The 24,145-nt window shown below is 47.6% G+C and overlaps 1 protein-coding gene across 6 annotated transcripts in view; it reads right to left on the bottom strand.

Moving 5' to 3' along the window:
- Nucleotides 1-24,145, bottom strand: part of BRSK2 (BR serine/threonine kinase 2) — a 463,971-nt gene that overhangs the window by 131,074 nt on the left and 308,752 nt on the right. For all 6 annotated transcript variants that reach the window (XM_045017041.1, XM_045017047.1, XM_045017046.1 and 3 more), the window contains exon 3: nt 18,801-18,886. In XM_045017041.1, the coding sequence (XP_044872976.1) occupies nt 18,801-18,886 (86 nt within the window). The remainder of the gene's footprint in view (nt 1-18,800; nt 18,887-24,145) is intronic.

Genomic DNA, 24,145 nt, shown 5'->3' on the forward strand with positions numbered 1-24,145 from the left:
CACAGAGCAGGTGGTTCTCTAGCACACTTGCCTATATTAGGCAGCACTGATTCTATTTTTTTATACCAAAAAGGAGGGATTGACTCAGGGAGTCATTCCCAATTTTTGCTTTTGCGCCCCTGGCTGATCGGCCAGGGGCACTTATGACAGCAGCCAATGGTACAAAACGATGGAAGGTACAATATGGCTAGTAACCACTCTTGGCTTTGGCGCCCCTGGCTGATTGACCAGGGGCACTAGCAGCAAATGGTACAAAAGGACTGGTAGCCATGATCATCCTCAGTTCCAATTTATGGAAGGGTTTGGATGGTGCAATATGGCTAGTAACCATCTCTGCTGTCATGCAAAAGCAAAAGCATGCTTCTGTGTAGCGCTGCTGAATCGCCTCTGTGAGCGGCATCTAGTACACATACGGTGAGAGTCACAAACGGCAAAAAAAGCTCCATGATTGCCATGCTATGGCATCTGCCAGGGCAATCCAGGGGAAAAAGGCGCGAAATGCTTGTCTGCCGTTGCTTTCCCAGACGAAGGAGTGACTGACGACATTTACCCAGAACCACCCGCGACAATGATTTTTGCCCCATCAGGCACTGGGATCTCAACCTGGAAGTTCCAAGGGGCGGGGGAGGCTGCGGGAACTATGGGATAGCTAGGGAATAGCTACCCACAGTGCAACGCTCCAGAAATCGACGCTAGCCTCGGACCATGGACGCACACCACCGATTTAATGTGTTTAGTGTGGCCGCGCGCACTCGATTTTATAAAATCTGTTTTACAAAACCGGTTTATGCAAATTCGGAATAGTCCCGTAGTGTAGACGTACCCTAAGTTACGCAACTTCAGCTACGTAGATATACTTAGATCTACTTGCCACAGTGTCTTCACTGCAGTAAGTTGACGGCTGACCCTCTCCTATCGACTCCGCCTGTGCCTCTCGCCATGGTGGAGTACTGGAATTGACGGGAGAGCGCTCGGCAGTCGATTTATCGCATCTAGATTAGACGCAATAAATAGACCCCCGGTGGATCGATCACTGCCCATGGATCCATTGGGAAATGAAGACAAGCCCCCAGTTAAAAGCTAGGCCAAATGGAAATGCCTTGCACAAAGCAAGTCTTGGGCTTTGATGGACTGCTAAGAAGAGTGAATGCATAAGACAGAGACCTTTGAGCCTGGGGAGTTTAATCTGAGACCATGCCACCACAGTGTACAAGATGAGATGGTCTCTCATTGAACTGAGTTCCAGACCATCAGTGCTTTAGAGATTATTACCAACACCTTGAGCTGCAGAGGGAACTGAACAGGAAGCCAGTGCAGACATGAGACAGTTGTGTGATGAACTAGCCAGAGCTTCTGGGTATACTTCAAAGTTAGTCCTTGTACTGTCCACTTGGCAAGAGGAATGATCACTGATTCCTGACTAGCTGTTGGCAATGGAAGGCAAACTGGACTATCTAGGGACAGTATCTAGGGATGGTTCTGCAAACCATTTAAACAAAGGCTAGAATTCGCCTTCAGTAGATGATGCAGATACTGTATCTCTTTATTCCCCGCCTTTTCTTACTCCTCCGAAAACCTCTCACTGCCAAAGTCTAGGAGATGTAGCCAGTTCATTTTCAGGCAGATCACTGTCTTCATCAGGCCCTGGCAGAATAATACTACATAATAATACTGTCTGGATTTGAAGAGAAGGCGATCTAGAGCTGAGTATCACTCAGCTAGGGAGCATTAATACACTACTCAAGTGAGCAACTTCTGCAGCAAAATGTGGCAGCAACACTATACAACATATTTTAGGAAGGGAAAAGTAACTGCTCCTGCTGAAACTACAAGGGAATGTTAAGTAGGAGGAATATTAATGATCCAAACTAGATAACAATGGGATTTACACCCTTACTCTCACAAAAAGAGCTATGGGATTTTAATGATCAGAAAGGTTATGGCTTTCGTGTAAATTCCCTGCAAAAAGATGAACAGACACTATCCCTACCAGCACAGTGGGGAACTGGTTACACACTAAGAGGGAAGAGTGCCATTTCCTGCAGTACCTGGGTTATCCTTGCAGGTCATTCATCTATGTCAGGGATCAGCAAACTTAGGCATGAGGCTCACCAGGGTAAGCCCCCTGGCGGGCCGGGCCAGTTTATTTACCTGCTGCATTCGCAGGTTCGGCCGATCGCGGCTCCCACTGGTCGTCGTTTGCTGCTTCAGGCCAATGGGGGCGGTGGGAAGTGGGGCCCTTTACATCCTTCAGCCCGTGCTGCTTCCCGCCGCCCCCATTGGCCTGGAGTGGCGAACCACGGCCAGTGGGAGCCGCGATTGGCTGAACCTGCGGAGGCGGCAGGTAAACAAACCGGCCCGGCCCGCCAGGGGGCTTACCCTAGCGAGCTGCGTGCCAGAGGTTGCCGATTCCCTGATCTATGTACTGACCAGGCCTGGTCCTAATTAGCTTTTGAGATGTTTATTAAATGGTACTGAAAAAAAAATCCCACCTCACTTAAACCTTGGCAGGCAGATGGTTCGTCTGTGCACACCTCAATCTGTGACTCACAGGGCAAGGTCCTATGGTCTGTGCTCTATGAGGTCGGACTAGATGATCATAATAGTTCCTCCTGGCTTTAAAAATCTATGACTTGATAGCTGTACTCCACTGTGAGGCAAAGACCTCTGAATAGGAGCAAAGAACAACTTTCAAGATGAGGAAACTTAGCACAGCTTCTACTGGTTCAAATAGGCAAGGCGTTGGGCTTATCTGGTAGAGCTGATGCCCGGGGACTATGAAGATCCTGGTTTAAGATTTGGCAGCATGATGGTAATGTTCAGTCCTGAGGCAGGACATTTCAATGATTAATTAAGTCTGCTCTGCGATCTGGCCCCCTTGACTTCTACCTCAATATTTGTCTATTATAAGAGACCGATGAGAAGAATGCTAAGACCAAGGAATGCAGCACAGACAGTGGACACTCTAGACTTGACACGGATGCACAATTAGACCAACATACCCAGAGGCTTGAGTCAAATAGTAATTCAAGATATAAGGACAGAAACAACCCTACGCCCTCCCTACCCAAAGTCCACCAGTACCCACACCTCTTAAAACTTCCTGATGGTACCATGCACTTAGGCCACATGAATACTCACTGACAGTCTGTGTGAAGATGTTGGCTGCGTCAGGACTACCATGTGCCAGGCATATTCAGCAATCCTAGCGAAAGTCCAAGCAACCAGAAAATAGCAGCCACCCCTCCCACAAATTCCCAGCACATTGCTCATTAGAAACTAACCATTCCTCCCAAACAACTCGACTGAGAGCTAGAAAACTCATTACATTTCAAAGCTACTGTGCATTGGTAAGGGACTGGTCCCAAATGCCAGGTCTCCAAAGACAAGCTTGCAGCAAAATGCAGACTTAAAGATTTCTTCTGTAGGCCATCACGCTCTTTGCAAAAAGTTCTACTCCCTGCAACTCAGCAGGAGGAGGGTTAAAAACTGCCCAGCCTGGACTGACATATTGTAATTCTTTGATGGCTTTTTGCTGTGCCGTTTCCTATTGATTAAATAATCTCTATCAGATATTAAGCCCCTTGTTATTGGCGCAGCCTATAAATTATTCAGGAGCTATATAAATTCTTATGGCGGGCATGAATTTTTAAACCCTAATTTGGCACAGAGCCAGGAGCTCTTTATTTTTTTTTTTCCCCCTGCAAGAAAATGTTTGTACTTGTGATTTTTTCTTAAAGGACTAATTTTAACCATATGCTGCTTGTTTGAAGGGACTTTTCTGTGTGGTTGCTAATTATGTTTGGAACAGAGGGATGGGAGGGGAGGCTGGAGAGGTGGGTTATGCCGTTGTGCTGCTCCTACCTTTGATTTATTGGGGATGAAAGGTGTTTCGAGGGCTGCCGTGGCTGCTATTTACAGTGTGTAGTCGTGCATGCCAAAGCACCGCAGTAGTCTCCTACACGGATGCATGATGTGGAACACATCCGGCCGGAGGGATGCTCAGTACAGGCTGGGCAAGGCTGAGACGACACCCATTAGCTAGTACACTGTCCTCTGTCCATCTGTCACTGGCTGATCTGGAACCTTGCAACCACCCCTAGTTCCTATTCCTGGGACCTTGGTGCCCTTTTATTTATAGGCTTATGTCTCTCTGTGACCCTCACCCACATCATGGAGCTGCTGTCACAGGGACCTGTGTCCAACTTGCAAAGAGTTAACCCCTTGCTGAGCCCCATGACGATGCACATGGCAGAGCTGAGGGCCCAGTTAGGCTCTCAGGTGGAATATTGGACCCTCTATAAAAACAAATTGGCAACAAAGGGGCAAAAATTAAGTGTAGCTCCTGATTGAAGTTGTAACCCAGGCTGGGGTTTTCCTGTTTGCCTTCTGGTCAGGTGAACTGGTTTTGGGTCTCTCTTGCTGCACTTGAAAACCCCAAGAATAAAAGCTCAAGACCCTCTTTGCTGAGCCCAATGCTCTCTCCCAACATGACCCAGATGCACTCTGTTTACACCTGCACTCTTTCTTCTGAAATCCAAGCAGGGTTTTCCCACACGTGGGTCTAATTTCAGAAGCTCGGGCTACCAATAAAAAAAGACACAAACAGTGCCACTCCTCTCTCACCTCCTCTTTCACCTCAGCGTCACTTTTAAACAGAAATAATCATAATTAAAAGAAAACCAATCAGGAGAGGGCTGGGAACATGAATGCCTCTGCAGACACTGCTGGAACTGCAGCTTTTTGACTCCCGCTGCCAAGAGATCCTGCATCTGCCAGACCTGTGAGTTGTGCATGGGCGGGAGGGGGTATTCTGTTTTCGTTAATTGGCTCAAAGTGTAGCATTCTTATCGCTGAAGTCAGAAGGTTATGGGTTTTAAGTCCTGCAATGAGATTTGGGCTCATGCCCGGTAGTGACATTGCCCTGCAGGATGGAGGAATGGCTTCTGTTGCATCTGGAGGGGGAGTTAAAGAATAAATGGCGCTTTTCAAAGGTGTAGGGAATAACCCCAGTGGTCTGTCCAATATGCTCCCTATCAGTTAAAATGGGTTCTTGTATGGCATGCTTGAACTGGTTTGGATGAAATAATCAAACCTGAGCTGAGAACGGGAATTGAGTCTGAAATGTAAAGGTTAAAAAATGTTTTTTTTAAAAAAAGATACATCCCTCTATCTTAACAGGTTTCATAGCAACCTGATTCTGTGAGAACCAAACCTTGGAGGTTCATCCACCACCAGCTGCAATAGCACTTGGCAGTGATATAGCATTTTTTATTTGGAGAACTGGAAGGGCCACATTGTCACGTGACTTCAGTGTATTTGGTGCTGAGCCGTTCTGGAAATCTGACCATGTGTGTCACAACTGGAACTGCTGGGTACTCAGCATTTTTGAGAACCTGGCCCTTACTTAGGTGCCCAATGGGAGCTAAGCTCTCCCCAAAATGAGGGCCGAACCGTAGAGGTTGTGTACTTGAAAACCTGAGGTCATGGCCTCTAAAATGGTGAGCAAATAATATGCTCCCTCCCTCACTTCAAAGAAGAGGAAACAGTGCCCAAAAGTCATCTGACTTGGTCAAGGTCAAGCCACGATTCAATGCCAGAGTCAAGAATAGAAACCAGGTATCCTGACTTCCAGACCTGGGCTCTGTTTCTGGTCACATAATGGCTACTGAATTCTCCTGCACAGTCAGTGCATGATCGGTATATAGCTCAAGGTTTTTGTGAAGCCCTTTGAGACACACTGAGTAAAGACAGCGCTTTTCGACCACAAATTCTATTCTCCATGACTTACTCAGAGTGTGTTTGCTCTGCATTTTGGTCACGTCAGGTGAACCTCACTATCAAGTGCTCTGTAATACTTTTGTCTCTTGCTGCCAAATTGTGGGGTGGCTGGGAGTGCTGTGGAAGCAGCATGCATATCCTGAGGTGAGGTGATGTGTCTAACTGTGATTGCCCCACTGAATGGTCAACCACAGCAGTCAACAGGCGGAAGGCATTGAATCAAATCCTCCTTAGCCAAAAGGATAATGGCTGCGAGGTGCGGACGTCTACCTATACTTTTACATCATGCACATTACCATGGTATCTGCCTCAGCGTTGGCCTGGGGTGGAGATTTGTAAATTGGTAGCTATGGAGTGATATGGTCCTTAAGGTTTTGGCTACAACACAAAGAGCATTTGGAAAGAATCAATGTTAGTTGCCATTATTAGGTCTACAAGGAGATGGGGAGCTAATTAATGTATGTCCTGTGACTAGCCTTCTTGAGCTACAAGATTGTTTGAAAAATAGCCACAGGGAAGGAGTGAGAGTGAAAGTAGAAGTCAGTGTGGCCCTATATGTACTGTCATCAGCCTGCCTGTATAGAGAAGCATGTTAGCATTCATGGTGGTGCTTAAACATAGTTCAGGCTAGACAGGTGCTAACCCAACATCCAGACTCAATCCAAACAAGACCAAAGAGACAGATAGGTAAAATAGCTAGACAGACAGTGCCCCCGCCCTTCCCTGAAAGGGTTCTGTTGCTAAGTTCTATCTGTCAGGTGGAGTTCCCTTGGAAATGGGATCATAACGCACATTCTGGGCTAAATGGTGGCACTGGGTTTGCTATGCTAAGAGCTCCTTGAATAGCAGGTTAATTGCTTTTGCAAGGTCTGCAGGAAAGCCCAGACCTATTGAATAATAAGATGCATATCAGTGACTTAAAATATGATTTTAAATTGCTCCCTAGTAAAATATGCACCGGCCACTTCCACAGATGAAGGGCAGCATGTTTTTTGCTTCCCCTTATTTAAACACACAACAGGTTTTTAACAAGAAACCATCCTCCAGCTCACAGTGGTAGTGCTAGGAATGGTGTGTACACAGCTCCCTTCTATCTGCATGCTATTCACACCTTTCCTCTCCAGGGCCAATTCATGTGGGAAGGGAACGTTTTTATATACAGTAAAAGGGGGCAAAAAAAGCTGCTTTCAGATTTCTAAAGGGGTGAGTGTGCATGTGGATACCCTTGGTGTAACTGGACACTGTGTGTACATGTACACTAGACAGAGAATACTGCATAAGCAACTACGAGCTATGAAAGGAATAGGCAGGCAACTGTGAATTATGAGGCTGCAATCCCATTGCGGGGTGCTGATGGTGTTATAAACCACGAGGGTGAAATACAAGTCACCAGAAAACCCCAGGTAGAAATATAGCCCATATATTTCCACACAACTTACTTATTTTACATGATACATAGACCCACGCTCTGGACCCAGGTTTTCCACACACTTCGACTTGCCGTCACCCCTCCTCAGTGTTCCCTGCTTTTCCCCTCTAGATTCCACCTGTTGTTGTCCTATCAGCAACAGGACTAAATTTTGCTTTCAGCGACACCAGTCTGAGTGGTCTGTTTTGGAATTGGGTCCATGGCATTTAAAGATGACCTGCATATGGCCTGAGTGCCTGACACTCCCTCCAAGAATAAGTGGGATGAGACGGGGCAGGGTATGTGTGTGTGTGGGGGGGGAAGAGGGTTACTAGCAAAGCTTGCTGGATGCTGTGTTTGGTAATGTGTTTACATAGCAAACTCCCCCACCCATTCAGAACAGGAGCTTCCAGAGGATCTGTGGCTGAGAGGGGTGTCAATGGGTTGCGATTCCTTTCTGGAGCTCCTTCCCGAGGCAGAGAGGAACCTTAGCTGGGACTCAAGAGAGCTGGGTTTAGTTCCCAGCTTTGCTACAGACTTCCTGTGTGACCTTGGGCAAATCACTTAATTTCTCTTGCTCTGAATAGGACTAAAGATTTTTTTTAACGTTACGCATTTAAAAGATATGCTTTATCCTAGTCGTAAGAAAACAGGAACTGCCAGAGTGGATCAGACTTGTGATCCATCTAGTCCAGTGGTCAGCACCAGAGGCTTCAGAAGAAGGCATAAGAATCCCAAAGTAGGCAGATATGGGATAATCTGCTGTCTATGCGGCTCTCATCCTGATTTCTCATAGTTAGAAAATAACTTATGCCCTGAATCATGATTTTATTTTTATCCCTTTCAAAACTCTTTGTTTGCACAAAGTGTTATACTTCAGGTTATTACAGGTCTCTGTTTAAGTGTCCAATCTCTCTTTGAATCTTACTAAATTCTTGGCCTCAAAGACATTATGTGGGAATGAGCTCCATAGTCTAATTACATAATGAGTGAAACAGTATTTCCTTTGATCAGTTTTGAATTTGCTCCCTTTCAGTTTCATCGCATGTCTCCTTTTCCTTGGATTATGAGAGAGGGAGAAGAGAAACTGCATGAGTACTATACAAGGTACTCCAGATAAGGCTGCACTATCAATTTATAATAAGGCCTATTATCGGTGTTATTCTCCATCCCATTCCTTATGCATCCTAACATCTTGTTTGCTTTTTTTCACAATAGCTGCACAATGAGCAGATATCCGCACTGAGCGCTCCACAGTGATGCCCAGGTCCCTTTTCTGAGTTGATGCAGTTAATTTAGGTGTGTGAGTAGTTCAAGTATTTCCCTCCAGTGAGCATTACTGAGCACTTATCAACATTGAACTTCACTTGCTATCGTGTTGCCCATTCACCTAGCTTGCATAGGTCTCTCTGAAGTTCCTCATTCTTTTCTGGACTCAAAACGGACTCAACTAGCCTAAATAACTGTGCCATCTCCAAATTTTGCTACCTCATCGCTCATCCTCCAGTCTAGATAGTGTGACAAAGTTCCTCCTCTACCTTGGTGGGTCCTGCGCTTACTGGCAGATTTGCACACCTCAGTGATCTTCTCCTCTGGTGGAACCCACGGTCTGGGTCAACTCCTCCTGTGTCTGATCAGGAGTTGGGAGGTTTGGGGGGAGCCCGGGCCCACCATCTACTCCGGGTTCCAGCCCAGGGCCCTGTGGATTGCAGCTGTCTATAGTGCCTCCTGTAACAGCTGCATGACAGCTACACCTCCCTGGGCTACTTCCCCATGGCCTCCTCCAAACACCTTCTTTATCCTTACCACAGGACCTTCCTCCTGGTGTCTGATAACGCTTGTACTCCTTAGTCCTCCAGCAGCACACGCACACTCTCAGCTCCTTGTGCCTCTTGCTCCCAGCTCCTCACACACACTTCCTCTCCTCTGCACACACCCCCCCCCCAACTAGAGTGAGCTCCTTTTTAAACCCAGGTGCCCTGATTAGCCTGCCTTGATTGGCTGCAGGTGTTCTAATCAGCCTGTCTGCCTTAATTGGTTCTAGCAGGTTCCTGATTACTCTAGTGCAGCCCCTGCTCTGGTCACTCAGGGAACAGAAAACTACTCAGCCAGTGACCAGTATATTTGCCCTCTACCAGACTCCTGTACCCCACTGGTCTGGGTCTGTCACTATAGTTAGTAACTATATTAAACAACACTGGATCGAGTCTAGACAAGGCCACTGTGCCTCAATTCCCCATCTGAAAAATGGGGATAATAATCTTCCCTTGCTCCCACCCTTTGTCTGTCTTGTCTCTTTAGATTATAAACTGTTCAGGGCAGGGACTGTCTGTAATTGTGTGTTTGTACACCATCTAGCACAACACGACCTGATCTCTGCTGAGGGCTTTTGATGCTCCTGTAAAACAAATAAGAAACAATACCACTAAAAACAACTGGCAACAGTGCTGTTGCTTGGCCCACTACTGTAGTGTTTTTATAGAGGGCACTGTACACAGTGAGACACAGTGGAGCTGCGATTTTGCCCTATGTACCTGGCACAATATTCTGCAGTCATACGGTTAAATAAGACAAATCAACATGCTGGAAAGGAACTGAAAGCCTTAAGCCTTATAACCAGCTTTGTCTCTCTAAATATCCCAATTAAAAAAACCGAACCAGAGTAGATATGACTGCAACGCTAACATAGCTATGCTGCCGAATTTTTATTATTCTTTTTAAACTCATTTTCAGCGCTAAACAAACTGTGGAAAAAGGATTTGATTCATGGCTGCATTAGGAATCTACTCAACCAAAGCCCCTTGTCACAAATTAAATCATAAACCAAAAGTCAAACATGATTTGTGAAATTAACATTTATCGAGGAAATACTCCCCGGCGCCGCGCTGCGATTAGTCTCTGGCATCCGAAATATCAACCATAATTCATAAGCTGCCTAAGAAACCTTGCCACCGCCACCGCTGTCAAGATGTCAGGTTTGATGGAAAGGCGCTGCGGCAACCAGAGAGCAATTTGTTGCTGATGGTGGGGGTCACAGTGCTTTATTATTTGTGCAAATAAAGTGCAAGTCACATCGGCACCCCTGTTCCCACCTGTAATAAGTGCATGCACGCACCCTCCCCACACACACTTGTACCCTCCAAGGACACTCTCTCCTTCTGCTCAGTTCAACCCAAGGCCATGTCCAGTTCTAATTCTGAACAGTGAGATCTGGCACAGAACCCACATTACGCCATTTCTTTAAAATTATATGACTAATAAGATTAATAATAATGAATAATCCCTTGCATTTCCACAGCGAGTGTGTTTTGCTGGAAGGGCTCAACACATCCCTGAAGCAGGCATTATTAGTCCCATTTTAGAGACTGGGGAACTGAAGCACAGGGAGTGGCAAGTGACTTATTCGAGGTTACACAGTGAGTCAATCGCAAAGTCAGGATTAGAATCCAGGATTCATGGCCAAGATTTTCAAACCTGGCTTGGAGATTTGGGGTGCTTCCATTTTTGGGTGTCTAAATTGAGACCCCTTAAAGGGGCCTGGTTTTTATAGGGCAGATGTCCACAGTTTCTGAAAATCATGCCCTTTTAATGTGTCTTCACCAAAAGGCACTAGTTATTTTTGAAAATTTTGTCAGAGTTAATTGCCTGGTGCAGTCACAATGTTTCTTCAAGATATGTGTCGCTATGAGTGCTCCACTGTAGGCGTGCTTGTGTCCCTGCACTGCTGATCGGAGAACTTTGCTAGCAGTGGCTGTTAGCCCACACATGTGCTCTCTCTCTTCATGCCCCGCCACGAGGCCAGCCACCACGTGCGGGCTAATTCCCCTCAGTTCCTTCTCTACCACAGTCATTGGCAACAGCTCGGAAGTAGAGGGGAGGAGGGTGGACTGTGGACCACCCATAGGGACATATGTTGAAGAGCCATCGTTACTGCACAAGGTGAATAACTTCTTCTTCTTTGAGTAGTGTCCCTATGGGTGCTCCACTGCAGGTGGCTCCTGAGCACCACTGGAGGGCTGGGACTTTGGAGTTGGGTCAGCTACAGATGACAGCACTGTGGAGCTGAAGATGGTATCAGAGGCACAGTCCCCAGTGATGGCTTAATGTTCTGCGAAGGTATGGACTGATGCCCATGTCACCACTCTACAGATTTCTGAGATAGGGACATTCTTGAAGAAGGCGAGGGATGAGGAGATCGATCTTGTGGAGTGTGTATTAATAGTATCTGGAAGGGTCCTACTGTGAACTTGGTAACACTGTCTAATGCAGTTCGAGACCCACTTGGAGAGTCTCTGGGCTGATATTGCTGAGCCCTTGGATCTTTCTGCAAGGGGGAGGAAAAGCCTAGGGGACTTCCTGAAAACCTTCATCCTATCCAGATAGAAGTCTAGGGTTCTCCTGACATCTAGTGTGTGTAATATAGCCTCCCTGTTGTCTCGGTGAGGCTTGGGTAGAAGGTTGGAAGGTGAATCAATTGGCTGATGTGAAACAGGGAGGTTACCTTAGGGATGAATTTTGTGGCCTGAGTGTAACCTTGTCCTGAAAGAATACCATGTAGAGGGGATGTGCCATCAGAGTGGCTATTTTGCTATTCTCCTAGCCAAGGTGATTGCTATCAGGAAGGCTGTTTTCATAGAGAGATATGTAAGCGAACAGGTGGCCATGGGTTCAAAGGCCCAGTCAGTCCTTTCAATGCCAGCTTTAAGTCCCACATGGGTTAGGGTGTCGGGGTTGTGGGAAAAGATTTACTATACCCTAGAGGAATCTGTTAGTGGTTGGGTATGACAGCATTGAGTATCCCTGTACTAGCTGGTGGAAGGCTGCTATGGCCACCAGGTGGATTCAGAGAGTTGAGAGATAGTCATGATCTTTTTAGGGTCAGTACATAGCCTAAGATCTGTGGAAGAGCCCTGCATGTTGGGGACATTTGTTGGGAAGTACACCAAATTTGGAACCTGGGCCATTTTTGCAGGTAAGTTCAGTGTGTTGAGGACTTTCTACTGTGTAGTAATATCTCTTGTACCTCCCTCGAGTAAGAGTTCTCTCAGTGTAGGAACCATGAAACAGGCATGCCTTGAGGTGAAGAATCCCCAGGTTCGGATGTAGGGTGCATCCTCTGTTCTGCAAGAGGAGATACAGAGTAGATTGGAGAGAGATTGGCGGGCATATAGCGACCTGTGACAGGTAAGGGTACCAGGTCTGTCTCAGCCAAGTGAGAGTGATCAGTATGACATATGCTCCTTCTCTTTTGATTTTCCATTGGACTTTTGACAGAAGGGGAAAGGGAAGAAAGGCATAGAGGATGCCCCTATCCCAGGGGAGATGGAAAGCATCACCCGGGGAATGTTGTCCTACCCTTTCTCTGTAGTAGTGGTGCGAATATTTCCTGTTAATTTGAGTGGCAAACAAGTCTGTGATCGGTGTCCCCCACCGCCTGAACAGGTCGTGAAGTATTACAGGGTTTATCGCCCACTCATGGTCATGTGGGAATTTGTCACTGAGCCTGTCCACTGTGGAGTTTTGTGTGCCCGGGAGGTAAGCCGCGGACAGTCCGATGTCATGAGAGATATACCTGTTCCATAGTCTCATCATTTCCGCACAGAGGGAGGGCAACCTGGATCTCCCTGGTCTATTTATGTAGTACATACATGCTGTGTTGCCTGTTAGCACTCTCGTGTGTAATCCTTTGATCAGTGGGAGGAAATGGGCGCAGGCGTTTCTGACTGCCCTGAGCTCGAGGAGGTTGATGTGAAAGAATGTCTCCATGGATGACCACCTGCCTTGTATCATGAGGCTGTTAGATGCGCATCCCATCCTATGAGCGATGCATCGGTGGTGAAAAGCAACGATTGGGGAGAGAGGGGGGTTGCGAGAAGAGGATCGCTTTGAAAACATTGGCTGAGTCCTTCCACCAGTCTAAGGAGTTTTTGATCCTTGTGGGTAGTGACGGGGTTTGTCTAGTGTGATTCTGGTCTGTAAACTGGGATGAACCACATCTGGAGGCATGGCATGTGAAGCCTTGCATGTGGTATTACCACTGTGTCCGCTGCCATACGCCCCAAGAGTTGGAGGCAGTGTCTGGCTGATATTTGCAGGTGGTTTTGAATGGTCTCAATGAGTATGGCCAAGGAGGGGAATCTGTGTTGAGGTAAGAGAGCTCTGGCTGTAATGAGTGGAGGTTGGCGCCTTTGAATTCCAGGTGTTGCACTGGAACGAGAGTTGTTTTCTGGGTGTTGATCTGTAAGCCCAGTTCTGGGAACAAATCTATTGCAGATTTGGTAATTCAGCGGGCCTCATGGAGAGACTGGGCTCTGAAGAGGCAATCCTCTAGACAGGGGTAAAACATGATCCCTTGGAAGTGCAAGTGTGTGGCCACTGCTGAGAGAACCTCGGAGAATACATCAGGATGGATTTTAGCCCCTAAGGCCTGGTCTACACTAAGAAGGGGGGGGTCGAACTAGGGTACGCAAATTCAGCTACGTGAATAGCGTAGCTGAATTCGAAGTACCCTAGTTCGAACTACTCACCCATCCAGACGCCGCGGGATCGAAGTCCGCGGCTCCAAGGTCGACTCCGCCACCGCTGTTTGCAGTGGTGGAGTTCCGGAGGCGGAGCGCGCGGGGAGTTCGAACTATCGCGTCTAGATTAGACGCGATAGTTCGAACTCCGAGAAGTCGAACTCTCCGCGTCAACCCGGCAGGTAAGTGTAGACTAGCCCTAAGGGAGTACTCTGTACTGGTAGTAGTCTTGTCCTAGATAAATCTGAGAAATCACCTGTGAGACGGTAGGATTGAGATATGGAAGTAGGCATCCTGAAGGTCGTGGGCTGAAAACCAGTCTCCCTGTTCCAATGCTGGAATGATCGTTGCAGGGGTGATCTTGGGTAATAGGAAATAGTGAAAGTAGAACCCTTTGCCTCGTAGATGTTGAGCTACTGGTTCTGTGGCTCCTAATTGGAGGAGACAACCTACCTCTTGTGATAGTAAACTCTCGTGAGATGGGTCCCTGCAGAGGGACAGGGAAAGGTGTTGTAGAGGGAGTAGGGAGGTAAAACGGATAGATCTGTAAGTCCTATCGGTCCAATGTTATATGTTCCCAGGTGCTGCAGAACATTGCCAGATGGTAGCCAAATCAACGGATAGCGGTGGTCAGCTGAAGTGTTTGGGGGAGTGAACTATTGACACTTTGACCAACATATCAAAATTGGTGCTTGGAAGTGGATGGCTAAGATGTTGAAGATTGTGGGCCAGATAGTTTATGCCTCGGAAACTTAGTTTTCTTCCTCTGTGGCTTGTAGTAGCACTGAGTCGGGTATTGGGAGATGCGTGGTTTGTGCTGAGGCTGTGGACTATATTTTCTGTTTTGTGCTGGCATGTAGATGCCCAATGAGCAGAGAGTGGCCCTAGAATCCTTTAGTGTGTGAAGAGAGGCATCCATCTTCTCTGTGAAGAGCTTAGTGACTTCAAAGGGAAGGTCTTCAATGTCAACTGCACCTCTTTCGGGCAACCTGACAGATATAGCCACCGCTGTGGAGATGGACCTGGCTGCTGTGTTGGCTGCATTGACTGCAGATTGTAGCGCTATCTTGGTCACTAACCATCCCTCTTGAATAATGGCTTTAAATTGGTCGTGGTGTGACTCAGGCAGCTGTTCAATAAAATTGTTCAGTTTTGAATAGTTTCTGTAGTCATATTTCACCGATAGGGCTAGGTAATTGGCAATTCAAAACTGTAGCGCCAAAAAGGTCCAAACGCTTCCAGTCCCTATCATAGGGAATAGACCTCATCTGATGTTGATGGCCATGAGAATTAACAGCATCCCCCACAATGGAGTTGGGTGGAGGGTGGGAGAAGAGGAATTCTGTCTCCCTTGGTGGGATATAATATTTTTGTCCGCCTGCTTGCAGGTAGGTGCCACTGATCCTGGGGTCTGCCATATGGTTTTTGTCGGGTCCAGGAGAGCCTCATTAATGGGGAGGGCAATTTTTGAAGACAAGGATGAATGGCGTATGTCAAGGAGTTTGTGGTGGGTGTCCTTGACTTCTTCTAGCGGTATCTGAAGAGTGTCTGCCACTCTCTTTACTGGGTCCTGGAAGAAGTGAAAATCATCAGCCAGAGAAGGCGGTAGAGGCATAAAGAACTCATCTGGGGAGGAGGAGGAGGATATGGTCACCTCTTTCTCAGTGCTACCCTCCGGTTCCACCACGATTTCTTCTACAGGTTCAGAAGCTCTGGATGCCGCAGCTGAGGGTGTGATTCTTGAGGGTTCTTGAGTGGGGCTAGAAGCTCGAAAGGCATGAAGGCGATATACAGTCCAAGGGTCCCAGTATGGCTACTGGAATAGTGGTGGCATAGAGCCCAGCAGTGGTGCCCATGGTTGACCATACCAAGATGGTGGTGGTGGGGCGTCCAAGGATATGCTCAGGGACTCTGTTGGTATTGGGAACCATAGGGAGCCTGGGAGGCGTACTGCAATACTGCCTCCTCTGGTTTGCTGTCCAAGTCTGTGAGAGCAGCAGAACATGGCAGGGCAGCGGGGAAGACTCCTGTGCCAGATGAAGACTCAGTGCAGAGGTCTTGATACCAAGAAGAGGAGACTCTGGTATGTTGGCTGCATGGAGATCCCTCAGTGTCACTGGCAGTACCTGGAAGGATGGAGATCTAGCTCACACCAATCTCTCTGGTGCTGCAGGGAGCATCGATGATGGTACCAATGGAATATTGCATATCAGCAACATCTTCTTAGAGGAGTACTTACTCCTGTCCTTGTCCCTTGGTGCCACTGACTCAATGCCTGTGCCCATTGGATCCATAGGTGCATCACTGGCACCTGCCATTGTAGATCTTCGTGAGCCTTGGGTACTGGGCTGGGATTGTCTTGGTGCCAATGGTACCATGGACACTGAGCATGCTGGAGATCATTTATGGCTAGCTCGGGGCTCACTGTGGGGACTTCTGAGAGGGCGCAGCGGCTGGTTTCTTCAATCCATAGACTTTGGATGTTGAGGGCTGTGGGGAAGACTCATGTCTGCCAGGTGGCTCTTGGTGCAGGTCTGGAAAGGGTCAGAGGGCTGCCTCCATGAAGATGATCTTCTGTCTCGGCTCCCTGTCCAGACCAGGGCCTGAGTTGGTGGCAGAGACCACACTTTTGTGGAATGTGGCCTTCCCTGAGTCAGCGAATGCACCAGGAGTGCTTGCCTGTGACATGGATCGTCTCTTTGCAGGAGAGGCACTTCTTGAAGCCCAGTGAACTGGACATACCCTGTTGGGGAAAGGGTCCCCAATGAGAAAAAGCGGCAAAAAATAAAAAGTCTTTTTTTTTAATTATTTTTTTCAGAGAGAAAAATAAGAAAGAAGAAGAAAACTACAATTACAGCTATGGAGACTAACTGGCTACAGAAATGTAAAGTGAGAGTAATGGTTGTAATGGACTGCGAATAGCTCCATCTCTAGCCAGGGGCAGTTGAGAAGGAACTGAGGAGGGTTAGCCTGCACTCACTGGCTAGCCTCGTGGCAGGGCCTGAGGAGAGACAGGGATGTGCTGGCCTAATGGACACAGCTATGGAAGTTTTCAGATCAGCAGTGCAGGGGTGCAAGCACACTACAGTGGAGCACTCATAGGGACACTTCTCGCAGTAGATAACCATTAAACAACACCATCCTCCATACAGTGAAAGAATCCCACTGTCCAGGAAGGGATAAAAACACAACCTACTTCAGTTATCTGCACACATGTGCAGAGACCATTTGTTGAAGGCATCTGTATCTAAGAGAAAAGAGATGCACAATGACTGTCAATGCCGCAAAAATAATGATCTTTTTATCCCAACTCCACCCTGCACTGTTCAGCTTGGCCTTTGTTTTCCAGGTATCCGTACATTGCATCAATCACCCAAACGCACGCAGCCCGTCAATGGACAGGTTGGAGATATAAGAAAAAAGGTCTCACACATGAAAAAGACTCTTTTTCACTCAGCCAATAGGAAGCCTGAGGTCTGATCCCACCCCTCACTGAAATAAACTAAGAGTCTTCCCATGGACTTCAACAAGAGCAAGATTGGGTCCTGATTATTACCAGTATCTCTTTTTCCTCAATTAAATCAGAATGCATTGGCTATAGAAATTCTATTCCTGTCTGTCATCCCACATCCCCTTTACCGCCCCTCCCTTGCAAAGAAGGTTGGCTTGCCAGGTCACTTGGGGCTACATCCTCAGCTGGTGCAAACTGGACTTCAATGGAGTCATGCCCACTTATACCAGCTGAGGATCTGGCCCACAGCATGTAGCTGAAGATACATGGTAGCCAGCTCCACCCAGCACCTATGACAAGCCATCTAGTGGCCATTGTTCACCACCCTGGGCAGGCTCTGTCCCAGAGGATGATTCGGAATCCAAAAGAAATTACTGCCAGGTCTATTAAACTAACCCTTGAACGCTGAGGCCTCACTTCTTGGAATAGGAATTCATTGCTCCAGTAACAAGCTTGGTCGTATGGTCGATATAGGATTATTACATCCATTCAGCACACATTCCTTGGTTCAGTGATTACACCCTTATACTGCTGTAACATTAAGGGGGGTCACTGCTGGAACGTGATTGTCAAAAATAGTTTTAAACACTCTCCCCTTGCTTGCAATACCCTGTTAAAAACCTGGAAATCACATTTAACTCCCTTCTGGATTTGCCCTTTTCCATTTGGAAAACATTGATTTTTTTTTCTTCACTTGAGCCAAGATTAATGTGTCTTGTTTGTTTGACAACAATTTCAAACTATCTGGTACCTTGTCAAGCCAAAATAATTCGGTCTGTGGACCAATGTCACTGATGGGTGTAGACAAGTAGGCCCTATAAAAACAATAGCTATTATTGTTTGGACATTTTAAAAATTAAATTTCTTGGTGAGGGTTTAAATTAAAATATTTAGAACCTGGAGGATTTTATCCACCAGATTATAACAGTTTTGAAGCAGGTCAAATTTGGAGTCTACAAACCTGGATTTTGCCCCTCTATATCAGTTAAATATCATAGAAAAAGGGTTGTTTGTAATTTTTTTTTAAGACTGGAAAGGGGGGAAAACAGAAGAAAAGGGGGAATGAGGAAACCAAGTAAATGAAAACCATTCCCTTCTCAGTCAAGTGCTGATAGCAGGCACCACATGGGCAGCAAAGTTTAGAGCAGGGGTAGGCAACCTATGGCACGCATGCCAAAGACAGCACACGAGCTGATTTTCAGTGGCACTCACACTGCCCAGGTCTGGCCACCGGTCCGGGGGGGCTCTGCATTTTAATTTAATTTTAAATGAAGCTTCTTAAACATTTTAAAAACCTTATTTACTTTACATACAACAATAGCTTAGTTATATATTATAGACTTATAGAAAGAGACTTTCTAAAAATGTTAAAATGTATTATTGGCACACGAAATCTTAAATTAGAGTGAATAAATGAAGACTCGGCACAGCACTTCTGAAAGGTTGCCGACCCCTGGTTTAGAGTGACCTCATATCTGATTCCAGTCTCTTTGCACTGTTATGCTGTCTCCAAACATTTCTCCCCCCAAACTCCTTCCCTTCCATTTCCCTTCTGACTCCCTGGAAAGACAATAATACCTACAAATATTTTTTATTTTCATAAACGTCATGCAGCTTTAAAACGTGGGGGTGTTCTATCAACTTCAGGATGGCTATTTCCCGCTCCACCTGGAAGAGAAAAGAGAAATAGAAGCGAAGGTTAGAAGACATGTCGTAGGTTACATTAGAAATCATAACACACATTGTCCCCTCTTACCCATTTTCCACCCCTTCTGACTCTCCCTTTCATGCACCAACGAGCAAACAAGCAGAAGCTATAATAATAGTACTTAGCATTTATACTGCACGTTAGAAAACATTAATTCATCCTCGCCATCTCCTCCCCTATAAAAGTCAGTAAATAATGCTATTCCTATTTCACTAATAGGGAAACTGAGGCAGAGGACTAAGTGGCATGCCCGAGCCGAAAGAGGTAGGCACTTGCAGAACCTGGCATAGAATGCAGGAGGTTCCTGGCTCATAGTCCTATGCTGAGGCCATGCCTCTCAAATGACAGAAGGTCTAATCCATCATCCCAACTCTAACTGACTTCAGTGGGCCTTGGATGGGCCCCATTGTGCTAGGCATTGTACATACACATAGTAGGAGAGAGTCAGGGCCCACAGAGATTACAGTCTAAACAGAGAAGACAGGTAAGTAGTGGGAGAAAGGAAGTACTAGCATGTTACAGCAGGTGAAGTAAGATGCAGAAAGAGCAAGGGATTTGCCCAGTGTTACACAAGAAGTCTATGGCAGACCCAGGAACTGACCACAGATTTCTGGAGACCCAGTCCAGTGTCTTAATCACAAGACCATTCTTTCTCTCAATCCTTGACCTATCCAAAACATGGCTACTCTGAGGACTTGTCTTCAATGCAGAGTTAACTGTAGTTATAAACTGAGCCTTGCCCTCAACTTGAGTCCTGACCATACACACAAAGCTTAACTCAAATGTGATGGTGCTTTTAAACAGAGTTGGTTGGCCCCCTGGGAGTACAAGCTGCAGCTCAAGTTAGCACAACTCACCAACAGCTAATACATTCACCCTGTGCTGCTAATACAATCACTTAGGCTAACTGATGAGGAGTTAATTAACCCACAGTGACTGTTTGTGGCAAGTGTAGATAACTCTAGTTAACTCTGCCATGAAGAGATAGCCAGGGGCGGCTCTACCTTTTTGGCCGCCCCAAGCAGTCATGCGCGGGAGGCGCCCTGGAGCCGGGGGAGCAGCGAACCTCCTGCGGGCATGACTGCCGAGGGTCCGCTGGTCACGCGGCTCGGCTGGACCTCCCGCAGCTGCAGACGGTTCGCAGGTCCGGCGGCTCTGCTTGAGCTGCCGCAGGCATGCCTGCGGGAGGTCCAGCCGAGCCGCGGGACCAGCGAACCGTCCGCAGTCATGCCTGCGGGAGGTCCACTGGAGCCGCGGGACGAGTGCCCCCTCCGCAGTCATGCCTGCGGCAGGTCCGGTCGTCCCGGGGCTCCGGTGGACCTCCCGCAGGCATGACTGCGGCAGGTCCGCCGGCCCAGCCTGCCGCCCCCCCGGGAAAGGGCCGCCCCACGCGCGTGCTTGCCGCGCTGGGGTCTAGAGCCGGCCCTGGAGATAGCCTAAGGCAGGCAGTGTACAGGCAAAACCAGGCAATATATATAGGTGCAAGACCAGTTTTCAATAGTCCACCAGGGCAGGATTAGCCAACCATCCAAAAGAAGGATGGAATCCAGCTAGACTTCCCCCCGCCTTCCCCAAAATACTGTAACTGGTTACCCTGCAGCCGTCATCTTCACAATCAAAACACACTGCCATGCTGTGCCAGAGCACCAATCCCCTAGTAACCTGACAGTCCCCCAGGAACTTCTCCCTACATAGCTTTATTTCTTGGTGCCCCTTAACTTGCTGAGTATGTTCCTCCACCAACCATTAAGCATAGAACTTCTCCTGACAGACAGGTAGAGCTTTCTGCATGGCACTTTGAGAGCTGTAGTTCTCAAGCCTTAGTGATGAGGTCATGTCTCCCAGAGAGAAACCAGCAAAACTCTTAGCCTCTCTCACATTGGAAGAAAGGGTACATGTGCCTCTGGGACAGTCCCTTTCTGATTCTTTCAAGGTCTTTATTCTTCTCTGCAGAATCAGAAGCCACTTGATAGATCCACTTCCACACTTGTGATCTCAGGAAATATCTATTTCATAGCTGGGGTGGGGGGGAAGATATATTAGCAGCGGCACAGGAGGCAGCAAACAGGGGAGTTTGAGTGGGAGTTCCCATTGGAGGAGCAGGTGAGTGTCTTTGTGTCTGTTTGTGTAGTGTTTGTCTCTCTCAGTAGAGGCCCGGAGGGGCAGACTGCTGAAGGGGCAGCCGAGCCTGGATTGGCTGAGCCCTGATTAGGGGGTGGAGCCAGGCTAGGAGGGGCCTATAAAAGCGGCCGCCCAGCCAGGCAGCGGCACAGCTGCGAGCAGCGGCACAGGAGGCAGCAAACAGGGCTGCTAACAGGGGAGTTTGAGTGGGAGTGTGCAGGGGGAGGAGGAAGGGGGCAGCGCCGTGTCCCCTGTGTTTCCCTAGGTGCAAGCACCGAGCGAGGCCGGGACAGCAGCAGCCATGAGCCAAGCAGCAGAGGACACACCGAGGATGAGAGCATGCAGCAGCTGCGGTATGTACCTGGTTCTAGCAGGGGACCCAGAGCAGTACTATGTATGCATGAAGTGTCGCCTAATAGAGCTGCTGGAGGAAAAGATCCAGGGCCTAGAGCTGCAGGTAGAAACCCTGATAGAGAATAGAAGGGGGTTCGAGCAGCTGATGGAGCAATGGCAGGCAGTAACCAAAGGGGAACGCTCAGGGGCACAGGTGGGAGCAGGGGCTAAGGCCAACGAGGGGGGACCACCAGACGAGGAAGATGGGCGGTGGAAGCATGTGACTGTGAGAAGCAGGCCAAGGAAAAGGAGAGCTAGTGAGGGGGAAATAGAGCTAAGGAACAGGTTTGAAGGTTTGGAGAATGAGGAAGGGGTAAAGCAGATGGTAGCTGATGGTGGGAAGCCAAGGAAAAAGAGACGAGCAGCCAGTCCCATAGATAGAGGGGAGGAGTCTATGGAGGCAACACCAAGTTTGGGCCAGGGGAGGTTACAGGATGGCTTAAGGGGAACCACAAGGGAAGATAGGAATGGAAGGAGCTTGCAACCAGGGGGAACGGGGGATAGGTTAGAGGACCGCACTGTCCCCAGGCAAAGGCAGGTCTACGTGATTGGGGATTCCATACTGAGAAGGTTGGACAGGCCTGTGACCAGGGCCGATCCGGAGAACAGAAGGGTGTGCTGTCTACCGGGCGCTAAAATACGGGATGTGGACCTGAGGTTGAAAAGGATCCTAAGAGGAGCAGGTAAGAACCCTTTGGTCATCCTTCATGTGGGAACGAATGACACTGCTAGATTCTCGCTAGACAGGATCAAGGGAGACTATGCCAGGTTGGGTAAGACGCTTAAGGAAATTGAGGCTCAGGTGATCTTCAGTGGGATCCTACCTGTCCCTAGGGAAGGGCGCCAAAGGGGTGAGAGAATCCTGACGATTAATAGTTGGTTGAGGGAGTGGTGTTACAAGGAGGGCTTTGGGATGTATGGGCACTGGGAGGCTTTTGGGGACAGACAACTGTTCTCACGGGATGGGCTCCACCTAAGTAGGGAAGGAAGTAGACTTCTTGGAGGGAGGCTGGCTCATCTGATTAAAAGAGCTTTAAACTAGACACTGGGGGGAGACGGTTGGGAGAGGTCCTGGTGCTCTCCACGCCAAATTTATACATTGGGAGTGAGAACAAGAAGATAACAGATATCCCCAGTGGGGGACGGTTCGGTTTAAGGACGTGGGGGGGGGACGGATACTAGATCGACAGGTCATACTGGTAGTACTGTGTCCCTACCGAGCGGGGTGAAAAGAGTGAGAGGAGCCCAACAGCAAAAGTTAGGATGTTTGTTCACCAATGCAAGAAGCTTAGGTAATAAAATGGAGGAACTGGAGCTCCTGGTCCGAGAATTGAAACCGGATATCGTAGGAATAACCGAAACATGGTGGAACGATAGCCATGACTGGAGTACAGGTATGGAAGGGTATGTGCTGTTTAGAAAAGACCGATGCAAAGGTAAAGGTGGGGGAGTAGCATTGTATATCAATAATGAGGTGAAATGTAATGAAATAACTAGCAATGCAATGGATAATACAGAGTCTGTGTGGGCAATGGTCACATTGGGGAAGAAAACTACCAGAGCCTCACCAGGGATAGTGATTGGGGTGTGCTATAGACCGCCGGGATCTAGCTTGGAGACGGATAGAGAGCTCTTTAATGTTTTCAAGGAGGTAAACACTAATAGGAACTGCTTGATCATGGGAGACTTTAACTTCCCAGATATAGATTGGGAAACAAATGCTAGTAATAACAATAAGGCTCAGCTTTTCCTAGACGTAATAGCTGATGAATTCCTCCATCAAGTGGTTGCTGAACCGACGAGGGGGGATGCCATTTTAGATCTGATTTTGGTGAGTAATGAGGACCTTGTTGAGGAAATAGTTGTAGGGGACAACCTTGGCTCGAGTGATCATGAGCTAATTCGTTTCAAAATTAATGAGAGGATAATCAATATTGCATCTGAGACTAGGGTTTACGATTTCAAAAGGGCTAACTTTACTAAATTAAGGCGACTAGTTAGGGAAGTGGACTGGACCAACATATTTAGGAATCTAAAGGCAGATGACGCCTGGGGTTACTTCAGGTTGAAATTGCAGGAGTTGTCAGAGAAACTCCTGTATCCCGAGAAAGGGAAAACGGCTCGTAGGTAGCAGTTTTAGACCGAGCTGGATGACCAAGCGTCTTAGAGGGGTCATTAAGAAAAAACAGAAAGCATACCAGGAGTGGAAAATGGGAGGGATCAGCAAAGAAACCTACCTTATTGAGGTCAGAGGGTGTAGGGATGCAGTGAGAAAGGCAAAGCAACGGGTGGAGATGGACCTAGCGAAGGGGATTAAAACCAATAGCAAAAGGTTTTTTAGCCATATAAATAGGAAGAAAACCAAGAAGGAAGAAGTGGGACCGCTTAAAACTTTAAACGGAGTGGAGATTAGGGATAATCTTGGAATGGCACAATATCTGAATGAATATTTTGCCTCGGTCTTTAATGAGGCTAATGAAGGGCTAAGGAATAGTGATAGAGGGACCGATGGGAATGAAGATATGGGGGTAGACATTACGGTATCTGAGGTGGAGGCCAAACTTGAACAGCTTAACGGAAGTAAATCGGGGGGCCCGGATAATCTTCATCCTAGAATACTAAGGGAATTGGCGAGTGATATTGCTAGCCCGTTAGCGATGATTTTTAATAAATCTCTAAATTCGGGGATTGTACCGTTTGACTGG

Source organism: Mauremys mutica, chromosome 4 (genome assembly GCF_020497125.1).
Source record: "Mauremys mutica isolate MM-2020 ecotype Southern chromosome 4, ASM2049712v1, whole genome shotgun sequence".
NCBI classification, from domain to species: Eukaryota; Metazoa; Chordata; order Testudines; family Geoemydidae; genus Mauremys; species Mauremys mutica.